The following is a 17,028-nucleotide window of genomic DNA, read 5'->3' on the forward strand; positions in this document are numbered from 1 at the left end:
CTTAGCTAAAACAGCGGTCAACCCTACCAACAATAGAATATGCATCTTAGTGAGCGCACCGCACCGCTGGTGTTGAGCGCTAATAGTGCTGGAGCCAGTCTTGCAGGCAATACGACTTGCACGGTCCTGGGCCACCGTGCAAGGCTATTCAGATTCCTCGTTGACTAGTCAACATTGCATTCAGGTTCGGTTGATCAGGGCATATTTCACTTGATGAAACCTTATGGTTCGTGTTTAGGTCGTGGGGTTATTCCTTTCCATTGCCTTGTCTCACTTCAGCAGAAGGCTGCTTGTAGATATGGCAGACATGTGTCTCCAAGCGGTATCAAAGTACTCCCGTTATGCAAATGACTAGACATGATGATCGCACTCACGCATCTTTATACTCTTTGTTAAAAGCCCTGCCGATGACCATCCTTCTGATCTCTGACGTCCCTGCGCCAATCTCATACAGTTTTGCACTATTGTCCTGTTAGCCATGGTACGGTGTGCTGCAACCATGCAAAACTTACTCTCTCAGTATCCTTGAGGCCGGCATTTCTTCCGTGTAGCCCATACCACCAAGAACTTGGATAGCATCCAAACTGCACTCAGTCGCTCTTTCTGCCGCGTAGAGAATGGCGCCGGCGCAATCCTGCGTCTTGATGAAACCCTCCTCATCTACAGCTTTGGCCGTGCTGTACGTGTAGGCTTTTGATGCTTGCAGCTTCGTGTACATATCTGCCAGTTTGCCTTGGACAAATTGGTTGTGCGCAATTGGCTGACCAAATTGCTTTCTTTGATGTGTGAATGGCAGAGCAATATCCAGAGCGGCTTGCATGAGACCTAGTGGCCCAGCACTGAGGACTAATCGCTCAAGGTCAAGACCTTCCATCAATACCCGAGTGCCACCATTGATCTTGCCCAGCACATTCTCCTCAGGAACAAATACATCTTCGAATACAAGCTCGCCTGTGTTGCTTCCGCGCATACCCATCTTATCCAGCTTCCTTGCACAACTGAAGCCTTTGGATTCTGTCTCTAGTATAAACGCCGTCATACCCTTGGACCCCTTCTCGGGTTCTGTCTTTGCATAAACCACTATGATATGCGCATCGGGACCATTCGTAATCCACATCTTTGTGCCGTTGAGGAGGTATCCGCCATCGACCTTCTTGGCCGTGGTGCGCATACTCACAACATCACTGCCCGCACCCGACTCAGACATGGCCAACGCACCGATGCTTGTACCTGCAATGAGGCCCGGGAGATATTTTCCCTTCTGCTCGGTGGTCCCGTTCAACTGAAGCTGGTTGACGCAGAGCTGTGAATGTGCCGCATAGCTCAGACCAATCGATCCGCTGGCCCGGGAAATCTCCTCCAGCACCACGCAGTGCGCTTGGTATCCCATGGCCAGGCCGCCATAGTCCTCGTCGGCCGTCATGCCGAGGAAACCAGCCTCGCCCAACTTGGGCCACATCTCATTGGGGAATGCATTTGTCTTGTCCGTGCGCGCGGCGACTTCCTCTGTGATCTCACGGCGCGCAAACTCCTGCACGCTCGCACGCAGTTCTGATAAATCAGCTGTCGAAGGCGGCTCGAAGCCCTTGGGATGCTTAGATGAGTGGTGGCGGACTTGGAGAGCAGGGAGCGTGCGCCGAGGTGCAGACGCAATTGCTTGCCGCGTAGGGGCGGCCAGAAACCGGAAGGGCTTTATGCTTGCCATTACTACTTTTGAGATTCTGAATGAGGGTGAAAGAAAAAGGTCAATCCTAAGCCTGCCTCAAAACAAATACCGTCCACAGATTTCTGTGTGCAGTTGATCATGTCCAGCTCTGACGTCCCGCGTCCTCGGTACAACGGCATAGCGCGGCATTCGTCGGCCCAGCATCACCTTCCCTCGCTGGAAAGAGCGTCACGCGGGCTTCTGGGTGCTCGGCTTTCAACAAACTTTCGTGAGCTGGCTGATTCTTTCTTTTCTCCCCGGGACTGCATGATGTTGCGCTTTTAGCAGTGAAATACCAGACTCTTCACAATGTCGATTTCGAGGTCCTCGAAGGACCTGCTCTGCCTGTCTCGCCAATTGACCCGAACGCCTCGACCTAAGCACATTCCCCGCCATGTCCTGTCTCGAGCATCCTCAAGGGCGGTCGCTTCCTACACAGCGCCTTACCAGGCCAATGCTATATCGGTGATACAGAGTAGCGTGGACTCTTCCAGCGATGAGTTCAGGGAGAATGAGCGGCTCATGGCCGAGGCAATGGCTAGGCTGGAGAAGCTGACCCGGACGGTCCAGCAAGGCGGTCCAGCCAAAGCCAGAGAGAAGCATCTAGCAAGGAAAAAGATGCTTCCAAGAGACAGAGTCACAGCGTTAATTGATCCCGGGACAACCTTCATGGAACTGTCACCATTGGCCGGGCACGATCTATACGATGCCGACGTGCCGGCTGGTGGGATCATTACGGGTGTTGGTGTCGTAGAGGGTGTTACTTGCGTGATAGTCGCCAACGACAGTACCGTCAAAGGCGGCACGTATTATCCCATCACGGTGAAGAAGCATTTGCGTGCGCAGACCGTCGCACAGGAGAACAAGTTACCGTGGGTCCAAGGTCTATACTATGGTACCGTGGAAAACTAGCTAACAGACCCACAGTTGTATATACTTGGTGGACTCGGGTGGCGCAAACCTCCCAAACCAGGCTGATGTCTTTCCCGACCAGAACCATTTTGGGCGCATATTCTACAACCAAGCGCGCATGAGCTCGCAGGGTATTCCCCAAGTCTCGGTTGTCATGGGTCTTTGCACTGCTGGCGGTGCTTATGTGCCGGCCATGAGCGATGAGAACATCATTGTTGAAAAGCAGGGCAACATCTTCCTTGCTGGTCCGCCACTGGTCAAAGCTGCTACAGGCGAGGAGGTGTCTGCTGAAGAGCTGGGCGGTGGTGAAATGCACACATCCGTGTCAGGAGTTTCCGACTACCTTGCCGTGGACGATGCACACGCTATTGTCCTGGCTAGAAGGTGTATCAGCAACCTGAATTGGCCGAAGAAGGCGGACCCTGCCCCAGCTACCATATCAGAGCCCCTATATCCCGAGTCCGAGCTATTGGGTATTGCGTCCACAAACCTGCGGAAGCCGTTGCAGATTTACGAAGTGATTGCGCGCATCGTGGATGGCTCCCACTTCGCCGAGTTCAAACGCGACTTCGGTGCGACACTGGTGACTGGTTTTGCCAGCATATATGGCCACAAGGTCGGCATTGTCGCAAACAACGGTATCTTGTTCGGCACCTCAGCCCAGAAAGGCGCTCACTTCATCGAGCTCTGCGCTCAACGAGGCATTCCTCTCGTCTTCCTCCAGAACATCAGTGGGTTCATGGTAGGCAAGGAAGCCGAAAGAGAAGGCATCGCCAAGCATGGTGCCAAGCTTGTCACGGCAGTGGCGTGCGCCGACGTGCCCAAGTTCACGGTCGTGGTAGGGGGCAGTTACGGTGCGGGTAATTATGGTATGTGCGGTCGCGCTTACAGCCCCAGGTTCATGTGGATGTGGCCCAATGCCAAGATAGGGGTCATGGGAGCCGAGCAGTTGGCCAAAGTGATGGAGGCGGTTGGACAGAAGCCGGATCCAGAGCTGCAAGATAGGATAGAGAAAGAGAGCGATGCTGTGTACTCATCAGCTAGACTTTGGGTAAGTGAAAACACTATATCACTAATACACTTGGGCAATGCTAACGATTCTCGTAGGATGATGGCGTAATTCCTCCCCAACATACGAGGCGATATCTCGGTCTGGGTTTGAGGGCAGCACTATCGGGCAAGAACGAGGTTAAGCATGGCGATACAAGATTTGGTGTTTTCAGAATGTAGGACGGCTCGATTAACCGAGACCGAGAACGGGACCGAGATCTCATGCCGAAAGATGTGAGCAGGCATGAAAGCCCTTTACAAACTGTGATGTTACGGTCCCGTTTGCCATTGAAAGAAACCCGAATGAACCATGGACACCCAATGCGTCACTTGTATCCCAATTTCTGTTCAGACAATTCTTTGTAAGAATGAGTATAGAGTGTGACGTTCATGCAACCCCGACTCGAAAGCGCAGATTTCGCTATCGCCGATAGCTGGTAGACCTCGATATGGGGAGGGCTTTCGGCGATTCAATTTCTCGATCCCCTACTGTACGGTCGCAAGAATTCAACACAGGTGTATGTATGATGTCAGAGGGCATCCTTTGGTCATAGTGATAATTAGTAGCCAATTGAGCATGAGTTTGTCCGGGGCTCACTCCAGGCTGCGGGGTTATTGGTTAACCTAGTCTACTCGGTAGTTTTCTTACTAAACAGAAAAGTGTTCCTGATTTGACTATTGTCCCCTTACATACATGTGTAGGGTAAACCCACATCTAAACCTGACGGTCCTCTCCAGGAAGAGTGCACTTGGCGGCAATGTGTTCCTTGTGATTCTTTATTGGTACTTTGTGCGACTTTTTCTTGTCTTCATGTTAAAGACAAGTATGTAACAGCAATACAGTAGCACTGGTGGAAGTATTGAAATCCTTTGTCTCCACGGTCACATGTGCCAAGACTGTACCATGTGAGAAGACCAACTCCTACCCTTGGCGACAACCGCCTTTGTATGTACTTACTGTAGCTAGAGCAACTGGAGGAGCCCTTTGTGCCTTTTCGGGGCAACTGGCTCGAGCGCAAGAATTATGTCATTTTATCCATCGAGGGGAAACCTAGAGCCCTGAACTGCCTCGAAAGAAGAAAAGAGCCGTCTTGATAACAACAAGAGTCGAAGCACAAGTACGGACAACCCATAATACCCATTGCCCAGATTCAAGTACCCACAGTCAACATCCACACTCACATCTAATCTTCCCATCCCCCTAAAGACACCTTGTGAAGTCGAGTTATTCATGGCTTCCCCTCCCCACTCTTAGTATACGACTGTTCCTTTGGGCAACTTTTGGAAGAAGAAAAACACCACTTATGCTGGAACAGCATGTCTGACACAGGCGAAAGGTGAGTACATGTACAGTGCAGATCGTGTTGGATTACTCAGCCCGTGTGCCCGTGCCGTGCCGTGCCCTTTTTTTGGCTCTGGAGGGGAGATGAAAGCGCATCGAATCGCATCGCATTGCATCTCACCTCGCTCCCAACTCATCGCATCGCATCGCTTTGGGCGGGGGGGCCCATGGAACCTTGAACCCAACCCACGAAGCGCTGCTCGAGCTCCTCCTCCAGAGTCCCGCTCACTCAAGGCCCAAAGGCCCAAGGGGGTGCTTTATGCAAGCCACTAAAAGCTAACTTGTCGTCGCAACAACAGTACACATAAACGCACTCGCTCCTCTGCCCTGAATTTACTCCGTCGCAAAGACAAGGACAAGGAGAGCCGCAACGACGAAGACGCCGCATCCGAAGACGGGTCGCACGTGTCTGCAGCCCGCCCCTCTAATACCCAATCCCCAGCTGCCCCATCGCATAGCCCTCGGTCAAAGGCCAGAGGATGTCGCTGGGCCGGGTCACTTCGCAGCAGCAGCAATCAAGCGGTGCACCTGCGACTCCCCAGTCCAGGCTCTCCGTAGGCGGAGAGCGTGGCTCAACACTTGAGCAAGCTGTTCGCAAATTCCGATATGTCGAAGCACTCAAGAGCGGAAACACTGCTGCCATTTCCAAGGCCATCCGCGAAACTTCCGACAATGCCAACCGAGTGAGCACCTCGTCCATAAATGCCGCCAGCGCCGGACCCCTCGACGATACCACCGTACTACATCTCGCCATACAGTGCTCCGAGAACGACGTTGTCGAATATGTGCTCTCCGACGGTGCCACCTACATAGACGTCAACGCACGAGACAAAGATGGCAACACGCCCCTGCATGTCGCTGCAACCGCTGGCCGCGGCCATCTTGTTCGGTTACTGCTGGATCAAAAAGACATCAACGATGCCATAGCAAACAACCAGGGCAAACTCCCCCTGGATGTAGCTCGAAGCCCCGACATCTTCCAGTCCCTGCAACTCTCGAGAACATTATTCGTTCAAGACAAGGTCAAGCAGGTCCAGGATCTCGTGAGAGCGGGCACATACGATACGCTGGGCCAAGTGCTGGAAGAACCCCGCGTCAAGACTGTTCTGGATATCAATAGTACCGAGTTGCCCTCTGATCCGACCACGGTGCAGTCAGGTGGCACCCTACTACACGAGGCAGCCCGCAAGAAGGACTCCAAGCTGATCCAGACTCTGCTTCTCCATGGCGGCGATCCATTCATCCGAGATCGCAAAGGCAAGCTTCCTCAAGATGTCACCAAAGACGATGTCACAAGGGCCATGTTGAAGCGGTCACCCGCTGCTGTTGCAGCACAGCGGGGGATACAGGAGAAGGCAGTGCTGGGACACGTCGCTTCCGCAAACGCTGGCACCCCGGCGGCGAATGGCGATCCTCTTGGTGGTCGCGACCCGGCCATGAAGGGATATTTGAAGAAGTGGACCAACTATCGCAAGGGATACCAACTACGATGGTTCGTGCTCGAGAATGGCGTCCTGAGTTATTACAAGCACCAAGACGATGCCGAGAATGCATGCCGTGGTGCTATCAGTATGCGCATCGCGAAGCTGCATATGAGTACAGATGAGAAGACCAAGTTCGAGATTCTTGGGAAATCGTCCGTGAAATACACCCTCAAGGCAAACCACGAAGTTGAGGCTAAGCGCTGGTATTGGGCCTTGAATAATGCCATCCAGTGGATGAAAGATCAAGCCAAAGAAGAGGAGAAACAGAAGGCGCACAACGCCGAGTTTCTCCGCCAGGCTAAGGATCAGCTTGCGGCCAAAAGTGTCGACGGATCAAATGCCGATATGCATAGCGAAGCTGCGAGTTTCACTGACGCTGGCAGGAACAGCGTGCAGCTGTCCAGACTCCCAACCAATCGCTCCGTTACTAAGCAGTTGACACGCGCCAGCACAAGTGGGAGTGTAGACGACGAGTTCGCGGATGCTGCTGCTTCAGAAGCACGGTTCAGGGGCAATGGAGCACCATCAATTCCTGGCGGCGATGATGACGATGACGATGACGATGACGACGATGACGACTCAAATTCGGGTGAGAGGCCCGCGGTTTCGAAGGATGCCTTCAACATCACTGCTCAATCGGCCAAATTACAGCTTGATACGATGGCGCAAGTCAGTGCTGCGCTTCAGTCCGAGGCTCACCGAAATCCCAATATGTCGCTGGTTGACCCGAAAGCAGCACAAGCATTGGCCACATACGATGCTGCCATCAGGAGCTTGAAGGGACTTATGGGAGATCTTCTTAGGATATCAAAAGACAGAGACGCGCATTGGCAGTACCGCCTTGATCAAGAAATTGAGATGCGACAAATGTGGGAAGAAAGCATGGCCAAGGTGGCCCAGGAACAGGAAATACTCGAGGAGCGCGTCGGCAAGGCCGAGCTGAAGCACAAGATAACGAAGAAAGCTCTTCGTGAAGTTATGGAGCAAGAAGGGCTCCCTGCCATCGCCCATAGCTCCAATCTAGTGGCTGCTAGTCCTTCCGATGTCAAGGAGGAACTTGCCCAGGATCAGAAGTCTCCAGCAAGTTTCAACCGCAGACCAACTGCTCTTTCTCAAGTCGTTGATCTGTCTGACGATGATGCGACTGATGAAGAAGAGTTCTACGATGCTGTCGACGCTGGGGAAGTCGAGGCAGAACCACTACCTCCTGCTGAGTCGTCGCAGCCAGGTGAATCACAGGACATTGTGGTATCTGGGGGTCTGGACATAAGTGACTCTTACAAAGGCTATGAGAATGGTATAAGAAAGCGTCTCAGGCTCGATAACGATGATCGCCCCAAGGTCTCTCTATGGGTAAGTCAATAGCCCACTGCTGTTTCAAGCTCTGCTAATGATGATCTAGGGTATCCTCAAGAACTTGATCGGCAAGGACATGACAAAGATGACCCTGCCGGTTACATTCAACGAGCCAACGTCTATGCTCTTCCGAGCTGGCGAGGATATGGAGTATGCCGATCTCCTAGATCACGCAGCGGAGCGCACTGATTCGATCGAGCGTATGTTGTACGTGGCAGCTTTCACAGCTAGTGAGTTTGCTTCGACAATCGGGCGTGTTGCGAAGCCGTTCAACCCCTTGCTTGGAGAAACCTTCGAGTATGTTAGACCCGACAAGGGATACCGTTTCTTTACAGAACAAGTCAGCCATCATCCTCCGATTGGTGCTGTTCACGCCGAATCTGCGAAATGGACATACTACGGCGAATCCAATGTCAGGTCTAAATTCTATGGAAAATCGTTTGACATTGCTCATCTTGGCACTTGGTTTGTGGAGCTGCGCCCGACTTCGGGCGGTAAACCCGATATTTATTCGTGGAAGAAACCGAGCTCTCAGGTTGTCGGGATCATTACAGGCAACCCTGTGGTTGACAACTACGGTTTGGTGGAGATCACCAACCACACGACTGGCGAGGTTTGCCAGCTTGACTTCAAGCAACGTGGCTGGAAGGCTTCAAGTGCATATCAGATAGCTGGAAAAATTCTCGACGCCGATGGTCGCCCTCGTGTCAGTATCGGCGGTCGATGGAACTCCAAGATCTATGCTCGCTACACGCCCGGTTACGAGGCAACGGTTGATGTCGATGGGCCCGCTGGAGGTGCCTCGTTCCACAAAGGAGCCATAAGTGATACGTCGAAGGTGTTCCTTATTTGGGAAGCCAACGAACGACCCAAGAATATTCCGTTCAACCTGACACCCTTTGTCTTGACTTTCAACCACATCGACGATAATCTAGCCAATTGGATTGGCCCCACGGACTCCCGCCACCGCCCCGATCAGCGCGCCATGGAGGACGGTGAATATGATCTTGCGGCTGCCGAGAAGGACCGTCTCGAAAACGAGCAGCGACAGCGCAGAAAGGAGCGGGAGGCCAGGGGCGAGGAATATGCATCTCCCTGGTTCGTAAAGGATAAACACCCTGTCACGGGTGTTGAATATTGGAAGTGGAACGGGAAATATTGGCAACAACGAGCGAAGCACGGTGCAGGTGACGAAACAGCCTGGGAAGGCACCGAGCCGATCTTCGTTCCGCAAAGAAGTTAGGTGGAGGATTATAAATGTGTCGGATGGAAGATGGCATGCCTGAATAGCCAATCTAGTGATTAGAAACCACTCAGGGCCTGTATGAGTTACGTAAATAGTATACTAAGTATAAAGTTCCTTCTTCAACCACATCATGCTTGCGCCTTTGATCAACGAGGAGTCATATGGTTCACTCATCTTTGAAGGTTAAATCGAAATATGCCGCTAAGAAGCGCTGGCGTGCTCATCCGGGCCGCTTGTACTTACTACAAACAGAAATGAGGAGTAACTTGACTTGCTAGACCTTCCTCATGTGCTTGTCTGCCCCCCTTTCAGTAAACTACAGCCAATTGGATCGTCTCCGATTGAATGTGTTCATCAATTCCCAGCAACCCCGGTTACTAAAACAGAGCCAGAGTGGACTTCACGGTGGACCTTATATAGATCTGATGCAAGAGTATGCGATCTCGTTTATTTATACAAATGACTCAAACGTATAACCCGGGTTATTGTTCGAGTATAAGGGACGACCACCTGACGCTTGTGTAACACCAACAGAGCGTAAACACCGGAGGTTCAAGAGACATAATTGAGTCGGGATACTTCAACTTGCTTTGATGAAACGATCGCATCGCTTGTACAGCCGTGGAACAAAATAACGCTAAGATGCCATCTCAGGAGCTCGAATACCCAAAGCAGCCTTTCAGCACCGTCAACCGGTACAATAACAGAGGTACACGCCAATGGCCCTAGCTCTTTCCACAGTGCTCTCCCTTCGACACAAATCATTGACATATTCTAGCATCCTACTCCCTCCAGCAGATTCATGAGATCGTAAATACAACCCATTTCATCAATGTGTCCTTCACGGACCCGTCCTCCCCTTTTCCCGTCAGCATACCCATGATCGGGCAGATGGGCTCCTTTGCGCGGCCGAGCGCGGACACAGGTGACGTGCTCGATCTTTATCTGCACGGCTACATCTCCTCACGGCTCCTGAACCTATCTCGCAACAATAACAACAGCGACAACAACAAAAAGGGTGAAAACACCGGCAGCGGCAGCAGTAGCAACGGTGAGGAACAGGGACTACCCGTCACCATATCCGCGACGCACGTCGACGGCCTGGTCCTGGCCCTCACGCCCAACAACCACTCGTACAACTACCGCTCCGCGACGCTGTTCGGGCACGCGGCCCTCGTGACGGACGTCGAAGAGAAGCTCTACGCCATGGAGCTCGTCACCAACGGCGTCGTGCCGGACCGCTGGAGAAACAGCCGCGTCCCACCCACCGGGGCCGAGATGGCGTCCACCGGCCTGCTCCGGGTCCGCGTCGCGGCCGGCAGCGCCAAGATCCGCAGCGGCATGCCCGGCGACGACAGGTTTGATCTCGAGAACGAGCAGGTGGCAGGTAGGGTCTGGACGGGCGTCGTCCCGGTGTGGACGCAGATGGGCGAGCCGGTGGCCGGCCCCGATAATAAGGTCCAGGCGGTGCCGGGCCACGTCCGCGACTATGTGAGGGATGGGAATAAGTGGGCGAGGGAGATCGCCTTGGAACAGGCGAGTAAGGCCATGAAGCCGAAAAAGACCGAGGATTGAGCGTAAGGCTTGTGGGGTTGGACGGGTTTGATGGACTACGATATGTGATGGGGCAAAACCCTCCATCAGTTCCAGGTTGCAATGGGGGCTTTCGTTTACTCATCCGCGCTTACCCTATATCAGAGAGACGATCAGACTGCGTTTTCCACTCTTGGTAGAGATACGTTTATTGTCACGGTTACTGTTGGTGAACGCAGTAGTCTGTGCATCATGGAAGAAATTAGTATCTCATAGTGGCTTGATTTATTGCGACCCCCTTTGATGAATTTCCCACGTTGTAGATGTTTGGTTATTAAAAGATGATCTTGGTATGACAATTTTAGAACATGTATGGCGACCTAGAAATCATCGAAAGGACAGTCAGGAGCATGATATGACAAAAGGGTTCTTGGCTGCTTGACGCCAGTGATGATACTCTCGAGTAGCTGTGCTAGCTTCGTCCACTGATGATCAGCTTAAGAAGCTCCTGGTTTAAGAGTTCCAAGTGCCAGTCTTCTCGGTGAGGCTGCTCTGCTGAGTGCTTCCCCTATTACTGCGTAGCGATGACGCTGACCTACTTCCAGGTAGTCGACCAGGAAGTAGAACCACGCAAACATAAATGGCTACTACGGCGATAGTCAATGGGACCGCTACAGCAGGATACAGCCACATGTAGCTCGAGCCCAACTCGAAGAACGACATTGAAAAAAGAGTCTGAGCCGTGTTAGTTGGCGTAGCTTTAGGGCTTGGCTGCGAATAAGAGTGCTTACTGCGACGAAAGTAGCAGGCAAAAATATCATGGTAAGCAGGGCGATTGACTTCATCTGCTTGCCATCTCTCACTGCTGTGTTAGATATGTTGATGGTTTCGTTTGATATCTGGACGTTGTCTCGGGCCAAAACCTAACAGTGTTAGTTGATCATATCATGTGACCAAACGGCCGCCGCTACGTACCAGGTTTGTTGCTAGTGTCAAGCCATCTGTGATCATCACGTAGTCCCTTATCATCTCTTTATAATCTAGAAGAATATCCTGCAGTCTTTCTTTTATGCGGCGGCCTACATCGCGCAGTTTATCCTTGCGCTCTTCTTCAAGTAGTGAAGTACCGTCCCTGGGCTGGGCTGTGCAACTCGCGTAGCACTTTTCCTCGAGTTCGTCGATATGAGCAATCATCTTAGACAAAATACTTGTCCAGTGTTCCAAGCCGTTCTTGACTTCGTAGTTCGCGAGCCAAGGACTTACCGGCGACTCCAGCCTTCCCACTGCGTCGTAGCCCAGTTCCCGCAGGGCTTCTATGGCATTCATGAGGCCCGACTTTTTTTCTTTTACTAGACTCCTCATGCGGTTCCTCTCGATTTCCGCAAAGACCCCTATGAGAAGCATTGGGTGAGTAAGGGAATCCTCAGATTCCTTAGTGAGCCGGGAGTTGATTTTCTTCATTGATGTGCAATCCCGTTGGTGCTCGCTGCAACCGTAAAAAACACGCCATATGTTGAGCCACGATCAGGGAAGTGGGTGACCGACAAAGCCAAATCGTCAGCCCAGTCAGAGGTTGAGCGACAGGTATAAACTAAGCAAAACCTCAACACCTGAAATTGTTTTACAACACACTTCGGTCGAATACACTCACCAATTGCGTTTTCACCAGTAAGCTGTGACGGTATGAATGATCTTGAGAAGCTTGCTGCATAGTGACGATTGATCACTCGAGCAATTGATTCATGAATATGGAAGCATTTTTGAACCTGCTGGAAAACGTTCTTGCTGAATGGCAGATACCCTAAGACCATAGGATTTCGAAAGTCTGGATCATCGTCATCATCATCGTCGTCGTGTAGACGGCATCCCAATCTGTTGACGGTTACTAATGCCCTCATATAATCCAGGGTTTCTTACAGGACCCTTGTGCTATGACTAAATATATCGCCAGCTTGTTTTTCCTACGAAAATCGCCGTTAGAATAGCCTGTGGTAGGCAGTCGGCGTATAGTGATATGTACTTTCTGCAGCCAATCTGACCACTGTTCTTCAGATTTGATATCATCACATTGAGCTATATTCTTGCCCTAGAAATGCTGTTAGTGCTACCATAGTCTCGTAGGCGGGATATATTACCTCATGGTTTAACTTTAGACTCAAGACTTGGCTTCTCCTATTATCGAACTGGAATATGTTGAGGTCTACCTCGGACATTTCCCATCGTTGCCGTACCCAGTCCATAGCTCATTTGAGATTGTCGAGCAAAGAAATGACATAGGCCGTAAACTGGTCATGTATGTAACGGCGTTTGCATCCTGATTCTATACCCACCGCCGCGGTACATCGATACTATACAAAAAGTGTAGAATCCAGGGTGCCCCGCCATACCGAAACCGAACGCTGGCTAACTCAGATGCTCTTCTTCGGGCGCAACACGCCTTATCTCCCGTCATCTCATCAGATGCAGGTCTGGCCCACCAATGGATTTTGCAGTTTCTCCTCACCGGACGTGTTCCTCTGCAACGTCGGACATATTGCATCAGCCAGCCTCCTCTGATTGGTCAATGCTGCATATAATGAACCCCTCATCGAGTGGAAGAGGCAGGCTGTGATGACTGCGGATCGTGTCTCATCTAGGAAGATATGCGGCTCTGCAACAGCAATAACCGCGTGAAATGAAGCCGATAAAAAGGTCCGCCACATTGGGGTAAGGCAGAATTCTCCCTGGTGTCTCTCCAAATACATGATTAAAAAGTCCTACCCAAAATGCCACAATACTTTTTCACTGCAGACTACCATGACGGCCAGAAGCTCAAGCAAGCCTTAGCAAGGACGCTTGCCAAAGGCCGATACGCCATCAAAGTACGCATGTGATCGCCGCACCGATAGTAGAATGATGCTCTCTAATGCGTAGTGTACAGGGCCCCAAGCATGGCCAGTGGGTGATCACAGTTGCAGAACCGGGACTAACAACGGTATGAAATTCTGCCTCAGCATTTTTTTAAAATTTTATTTTTGGGGGTGGGACAGGTTGGGTCCTTTTTTGTGTCGAGGCCTAGTTGCTGAGTCGGTATAGGAACTTTTCGAGTGGCTTAGGGAAGCGTCGAGGACACATTACGAAACTACAGATGGGTATGTTTTGAAACAGTTCCAAATAATGGCTTATAATGTGACTAAATATTTTGATAGGTCTTAGACGTGACCGTAAGCTAGATCCCACAATGTCTGTGGCGCGAGCATGGTCTTGACCAGCGGCCGGAAGCTCAAAGCTAGGAAAACCACCAAAACTACGAAGACCGACATTAAGCCATGAGAGTTGATAAAGCGTCCCATATAGCGAATTTCTCCCTTTAATGTCAGCCATTTAGATTTCAAGGCTGCCAAAGTGCGTGGTCTCCCTATCTCGCAATAATCTTTGCTGTTCTCGCACGCTACCAGCAACTCACGTAGCCTCCCGGATACACGACCCGATTTACACCTATCTTCTCTGGGTATGACCAACATCTCGCTCATAATAAAATCTAGAAAATCATGAATGAAAGGTGAACAGCGTGGGTCATTGTGAAGGCCAGCGATCCACTATGATTTGTCAGTCATGGAATGCTTGGCCATAGCTAGCGACACTAGGGACCAAGACTTCTTACCTCTAGGATATCTGGTTTGATGATGTGATACTCTTTTCCGGTGACCCATGTTTTCCGCTTTATGAAGAATTTGTCTTGCGCGACACCCTCGTTCTCAGCATCCATCTCCTGCTCCTCACGGACACGAATTTCAGTAAAATCGTCCTCCGTACTTCTGGATCCTTTGAGGTACCAAGTAATGAATTCAAGATACACACACCCCAAGGCCCAGACATCAATTGCAGCAGAGCCCAGAGAGTTTCGGCCACTGTCGGATTCTGGGGCGGCATAGGTCGTGTGGATGACCGGAATTTGGTTATATGTAGCTGTATTTGTCCCGTGGAAATTGACGGTTCCGAAGTCCGATATCTGGAGAAATCCGATTGATTTATTGCCCTCCTCTACTCCAGTCTCGACGAGGTGGCTTGGCATGTTTTTGAACCACAAAACATTCTCCGGTTTGATGTCTCCATGAATACCATAAGCGCGATAGTGAGAACTATGAAGTTCCAAATCGGCTCGCATACTTGCTGTGAGATTGTGAATCTTGGCCAATGCAGCAGCGATACCTTGACATTCCTGTGCAAGCCAAAGGGCGGCTCCGGGAATAATTTCGGAACCCGGACTTTGTTTCCAGAAGGTTCGAAGGTTTCCATCAGCTATGGGAAAGAGAAGATGGTACTGTCCATCAACCGCATACGTTGCCAGAAGATTGATGATATATCTCTCTTTTCTCTGACTAAATCTCTTCAAGGCATCAACCTCGCGATCGAACGCTTGCTTACTGTTGCCATTGTCCACAAGACGTTTTACAGCAAAATCGGCTCCAGAATTCCCCTATATACAATTTAGTCTGGTCAACTCTAGTGCCAAAGTGCTTGGTACTAACTATTCGAACATCAAAGTTGTGGTGATCGGGGTGAATTTTTATGCGATCTACAGTAGCATTGTGTCCGAACAGAAAAGAGCGGCGTTCCTTTTCGTCTTCTAATGTCTCTAAGCATTCGATGAAAGGCAAGATATCGTTACTGCTTAGAGGGTAGAAATGAACCTTGTCCATCGGTTCGGTTACTTTTGTGAAATACGGGACGGTGACAAACCATTGGTGGCTTTCGAATAACCCAACATCATTGAATGACCACCTTAAAATATCGTTCTCGTTTGAAAGTGCTGGCTTTGATTTGTTATTGCGCGGACAGAGGGTGTTTTCTTTGCCTTCGTCCTTGCAAACCTTGAGTGGCAAATGAGAGTCCCATATGCCCTGTGTGAGAAAGTCGTTGACTAGCTGGACTTCTTTTATCATGACCAGTGTCGCAAATATTTTCCGACGGGAGGTATTTCTCTTTCGTTCATTATCATCCCGGTATGTTATGATGTTGCATATCTGAGCCGGCCACGAAGGATTATCAATACCTTTCCTCTCGAGCTCCTGCTGTACTGCTTCTTTGGTTACAATCTTTTGTAGTGCATTTCGTGGTAGAAACGTTTTGCCCTCACTTTTACCCCTATAGGATTGAACCATGGCGGCGCGAAGTTTGCTAGCCATGTCCTGGCTGTCAGGGGCCTGCCATGTCCCCGTTTGCGCAATGTCTGCTGGGTGCGAAGTTGAAGGTAAGTGCTGTGCGAACTGGATAGCGTCTTGCAGGCTCTCGCTGTCACCCCTATCATATACAGTACTGGGCAGCGACGGTGGTCCTCCAGAGCCCGGAGGTACCGAAAGTTGGCTTGAATGTTTCCTTGCTGTGCCAGAACTCGAATCGACATTCTCAAAGTTCGGCTGGTTATGTGCCAGCACAGATCCTTTACGACCCGATTGAACGTCACGGATCTGTAGCACATCAGCATATTTATTTGATTCTGAATGTCTGTAGGGCTAACAATGTCCCAAACTTTTCCAGTCTGAACCTATGTGGCATGTATATATTAGTGTATTTCGCGGAAACCAGTTTTCGAGAATTTCTAACCCACTGCTGATTGGTTGTCCATTTGAAATCGAGTCTATGTACTCAGACCCAAGGAAGACCACTGAATAACGTGCAGGGGCCTGTCGCTTTGACACGCATTCGTGACAGCTAAAACAATTGGACATGGCAAACCCATTTGGCAAGCAGATAGCCTTAAGTATTCGGATGCCTTATGAAATTCGGGCCTCATTCGAAGCAATCATCATTACAGCCACCGCCCCCAAACGGCTACTGGTGTTTTACGGTTCCACGGGCGCTGCATCCATGCGGTCTGACCATCATCACTCATCTTGCCACAAACCAGTGTCGGATGCGCATCGATGGAGAGGCGTTCTCGTCTGGAGTGAGAGGGGGCAGTTTCCTGATATCCAATCAAGCACTGCGGACTCATGATGCAGCTGATGCGGGTTTCGCCGAATGAAGTATCACAACCGCTCAGCCTGCTTCTATATATATGCGGGCAGGTGGCAGGTGCATGATGAGCGTGCCATCCGCCAGACTCGAGTCTTACGTCGCTAAATCAATGGCCTCAAGGAATCCCACGTCAAATCTCAAGTTCCTTCAGTTTCGCTTTCACTCAACCAAAACACGCTTTCCCTCCCATCAAGACCCCGTCAATCAATAATCATTCAAAGTAAGTTTTTGATAACGAAGTCGCTCTTATATCTATCCCCGAAGCAACTACCAACCTAGCCAACTAATCCAAGAAAGCCAAGATGTGGGGGTATTCGACCCGACGATCAAGTACTGCAGGCTTAGAAAAGTCACTTGTCTTGCCAACACAGAATGTGGACTCGAGGAAGCTGTCGAGCCT

At 50.7% G+C, this 17,028-nt stretch overlaps 7 protein-coding genes across 7 annotated transcripts; 3 read left to right on the forward strand and 4 right to left on the reverse strand.

Annotated features, from left to right (window-relative positions):
- Positions 1-370: 370 nt before the first annotated feature.
- On the reverse strand, positions 371-1,705 carry BKA67DRAFT_540480 (acyl-CoA dehydrogenase/oxidase; the record flags this gene model as incomplete). The annotated part of the gene is made up of 2 exons (XM_046100780.1): positions 371-461; positions 513-1,705. 2 exons carry the CDS (start codon positions 1,703-1,705, stop codon positions 371-373), a joined length of 1,284 nt encoding a protein of 427 aa, XP_045953530.1.
- A 309-nt stretch (positions 1,706-2,014) lies between these two features.
- On the forward strand, positions 2,015-3,847 carry BKA67DRAFT_540481 (methylcrotonoyl-CoA carboxylase beta chain; the record flags this gene model as incomplete). The annotated part of the gene is made up of 3 exons (XM_046100781.1): positions 2,015-2,577; positions 2,633-3,668; positions 3,725-3,847. 3 exons carry the CDS (start codon positions 2,015-2,017, stop codon positions 3,845-3,847), a joined length of 1,722 nt encoding a protein of 573 aa, XP_045953531.1.
- A 1,641-nt stretch (positions 3,848-5,488) lies between these two features.
- On the forward strand, positions 5,489-9,092 carry BKA67DRAFT_663375 (Oxysterol-binding protein-domain-containing protein; the record flags this gene model as incomplete). The annotated part of the gene is made up of 2 exons (XM_046108171.1): positions 5,489-7,846; positions 7,896-9,092. 2 exons carry the CDS (start codon positions 5,489-5,491, stop codon positions 9,090-9,092), a joined length of 3,555 nt encoding a protein of 1,184 aa, XP_045953532.1.
- Positions 9,093-9,654: 562 nt separating this feature from the next.
- BKA67DRAFT_423969 (uncharacterized protein) lies at positions 9,655-10,906 on the forward strand. The gene is made up of 2 exons (XM_046096827.1): positions 9,655-9,804; positions 9,874-10,906. The coding sequence occupies exons 1-2, from the start codon at positions 9,738-9,740 to the stop codon at positions 10,668-10,670; spliced, it is 864 nt and encodes a 287-aa protein (XP_045953533.1). The 5' UTR covers positions 9,655-9,737; the 3' UTR covers positions 10,671-10,906.
- Positions 10,906-12,277, reverse strand: BKA67DRAFT_423982 (uncharacterized protein). Its single transcript, XM_046096828.1, has 3 exons — positions 11,604-12,277; positions 11,420-11,551; positions 10,906-11,363 (listed from the first exon to the last, which is right to left on the reverse strand). The coding sequence occupies exons 1-3, from the start codon at positions 12,087-12,089 to the stop codon at positions 11,142-11,144; spliced, it is 840 nt and encodes a 279-aa protein (XP_045953534.1). The 5' UTR covers positions 12,090-12,277; the 3' UTR covers positions 10,906-11,141.
- Positions 12,278-12,476: 199 nt separating this feature from the next.
- BKA67DRAFT_581391 (uncharacterized protein) lies at positions 12,477-13,267 on the reverse strand. Its single transcript, XM_046103912.1, has 3 exons — positions 12,764-13,267; positions 12,649-12,714; positions 12,477-12,589 (listed from the first exon to the last, which is right to left on the reverse strand). The coding sequence occupies exons 1-3, from the start codon at positions 12,866-12,868 to the stop codon at positions 12,542-12,544; spliced, it is 219 nt and encodes a 72-aa protein (XP_045953535.1). The 5' UTR covers positions 12,869-13,267; the 3' UTR covers positions 12,477-12,541.
- A 552-nt stretch (positions 13,268-13,819) lies between these two features.
- BKA67DRAFT_663378 (kinase-like domain-containing protein) lies at positions 13,820-16,236 on the reverse strand (the record flags this gene model as incomplete). The annotated part of the gene is made up of 5 exons (XM_046108172.1): positions 13,820-14,206; positions 14,272-15,087; positions 15,140-16,078; positions 16,129-16,155; positions 16,219-16,236. The coding sequence occupies 5 exons, from the start codon at positions 16,234-16,236 to the stop codon at positions 13,820-13,822; spliced, it is 2,187 nt and encodes a 728-aa protein (XP_045953536.1).
- Between the last annotated feature and the right edge of the window lie 792 nt (positions 16,237-17,028).

Source organism: Truncatella angustata, assembly GCF_020726525.1.
Source record: "Truncatella angustata strain MPI-SDFR-AT-0073 chromosome Unknown BKA67scaffold_9, whole genome shotgun sequence".
NCBI classification, from domain to species: Eukaryota; Fungi; Ascomycota; class Sordariomycetes; order Amphisphaeriales; family Sporocadaceae; genus Truncatella; species Truncatella angustata.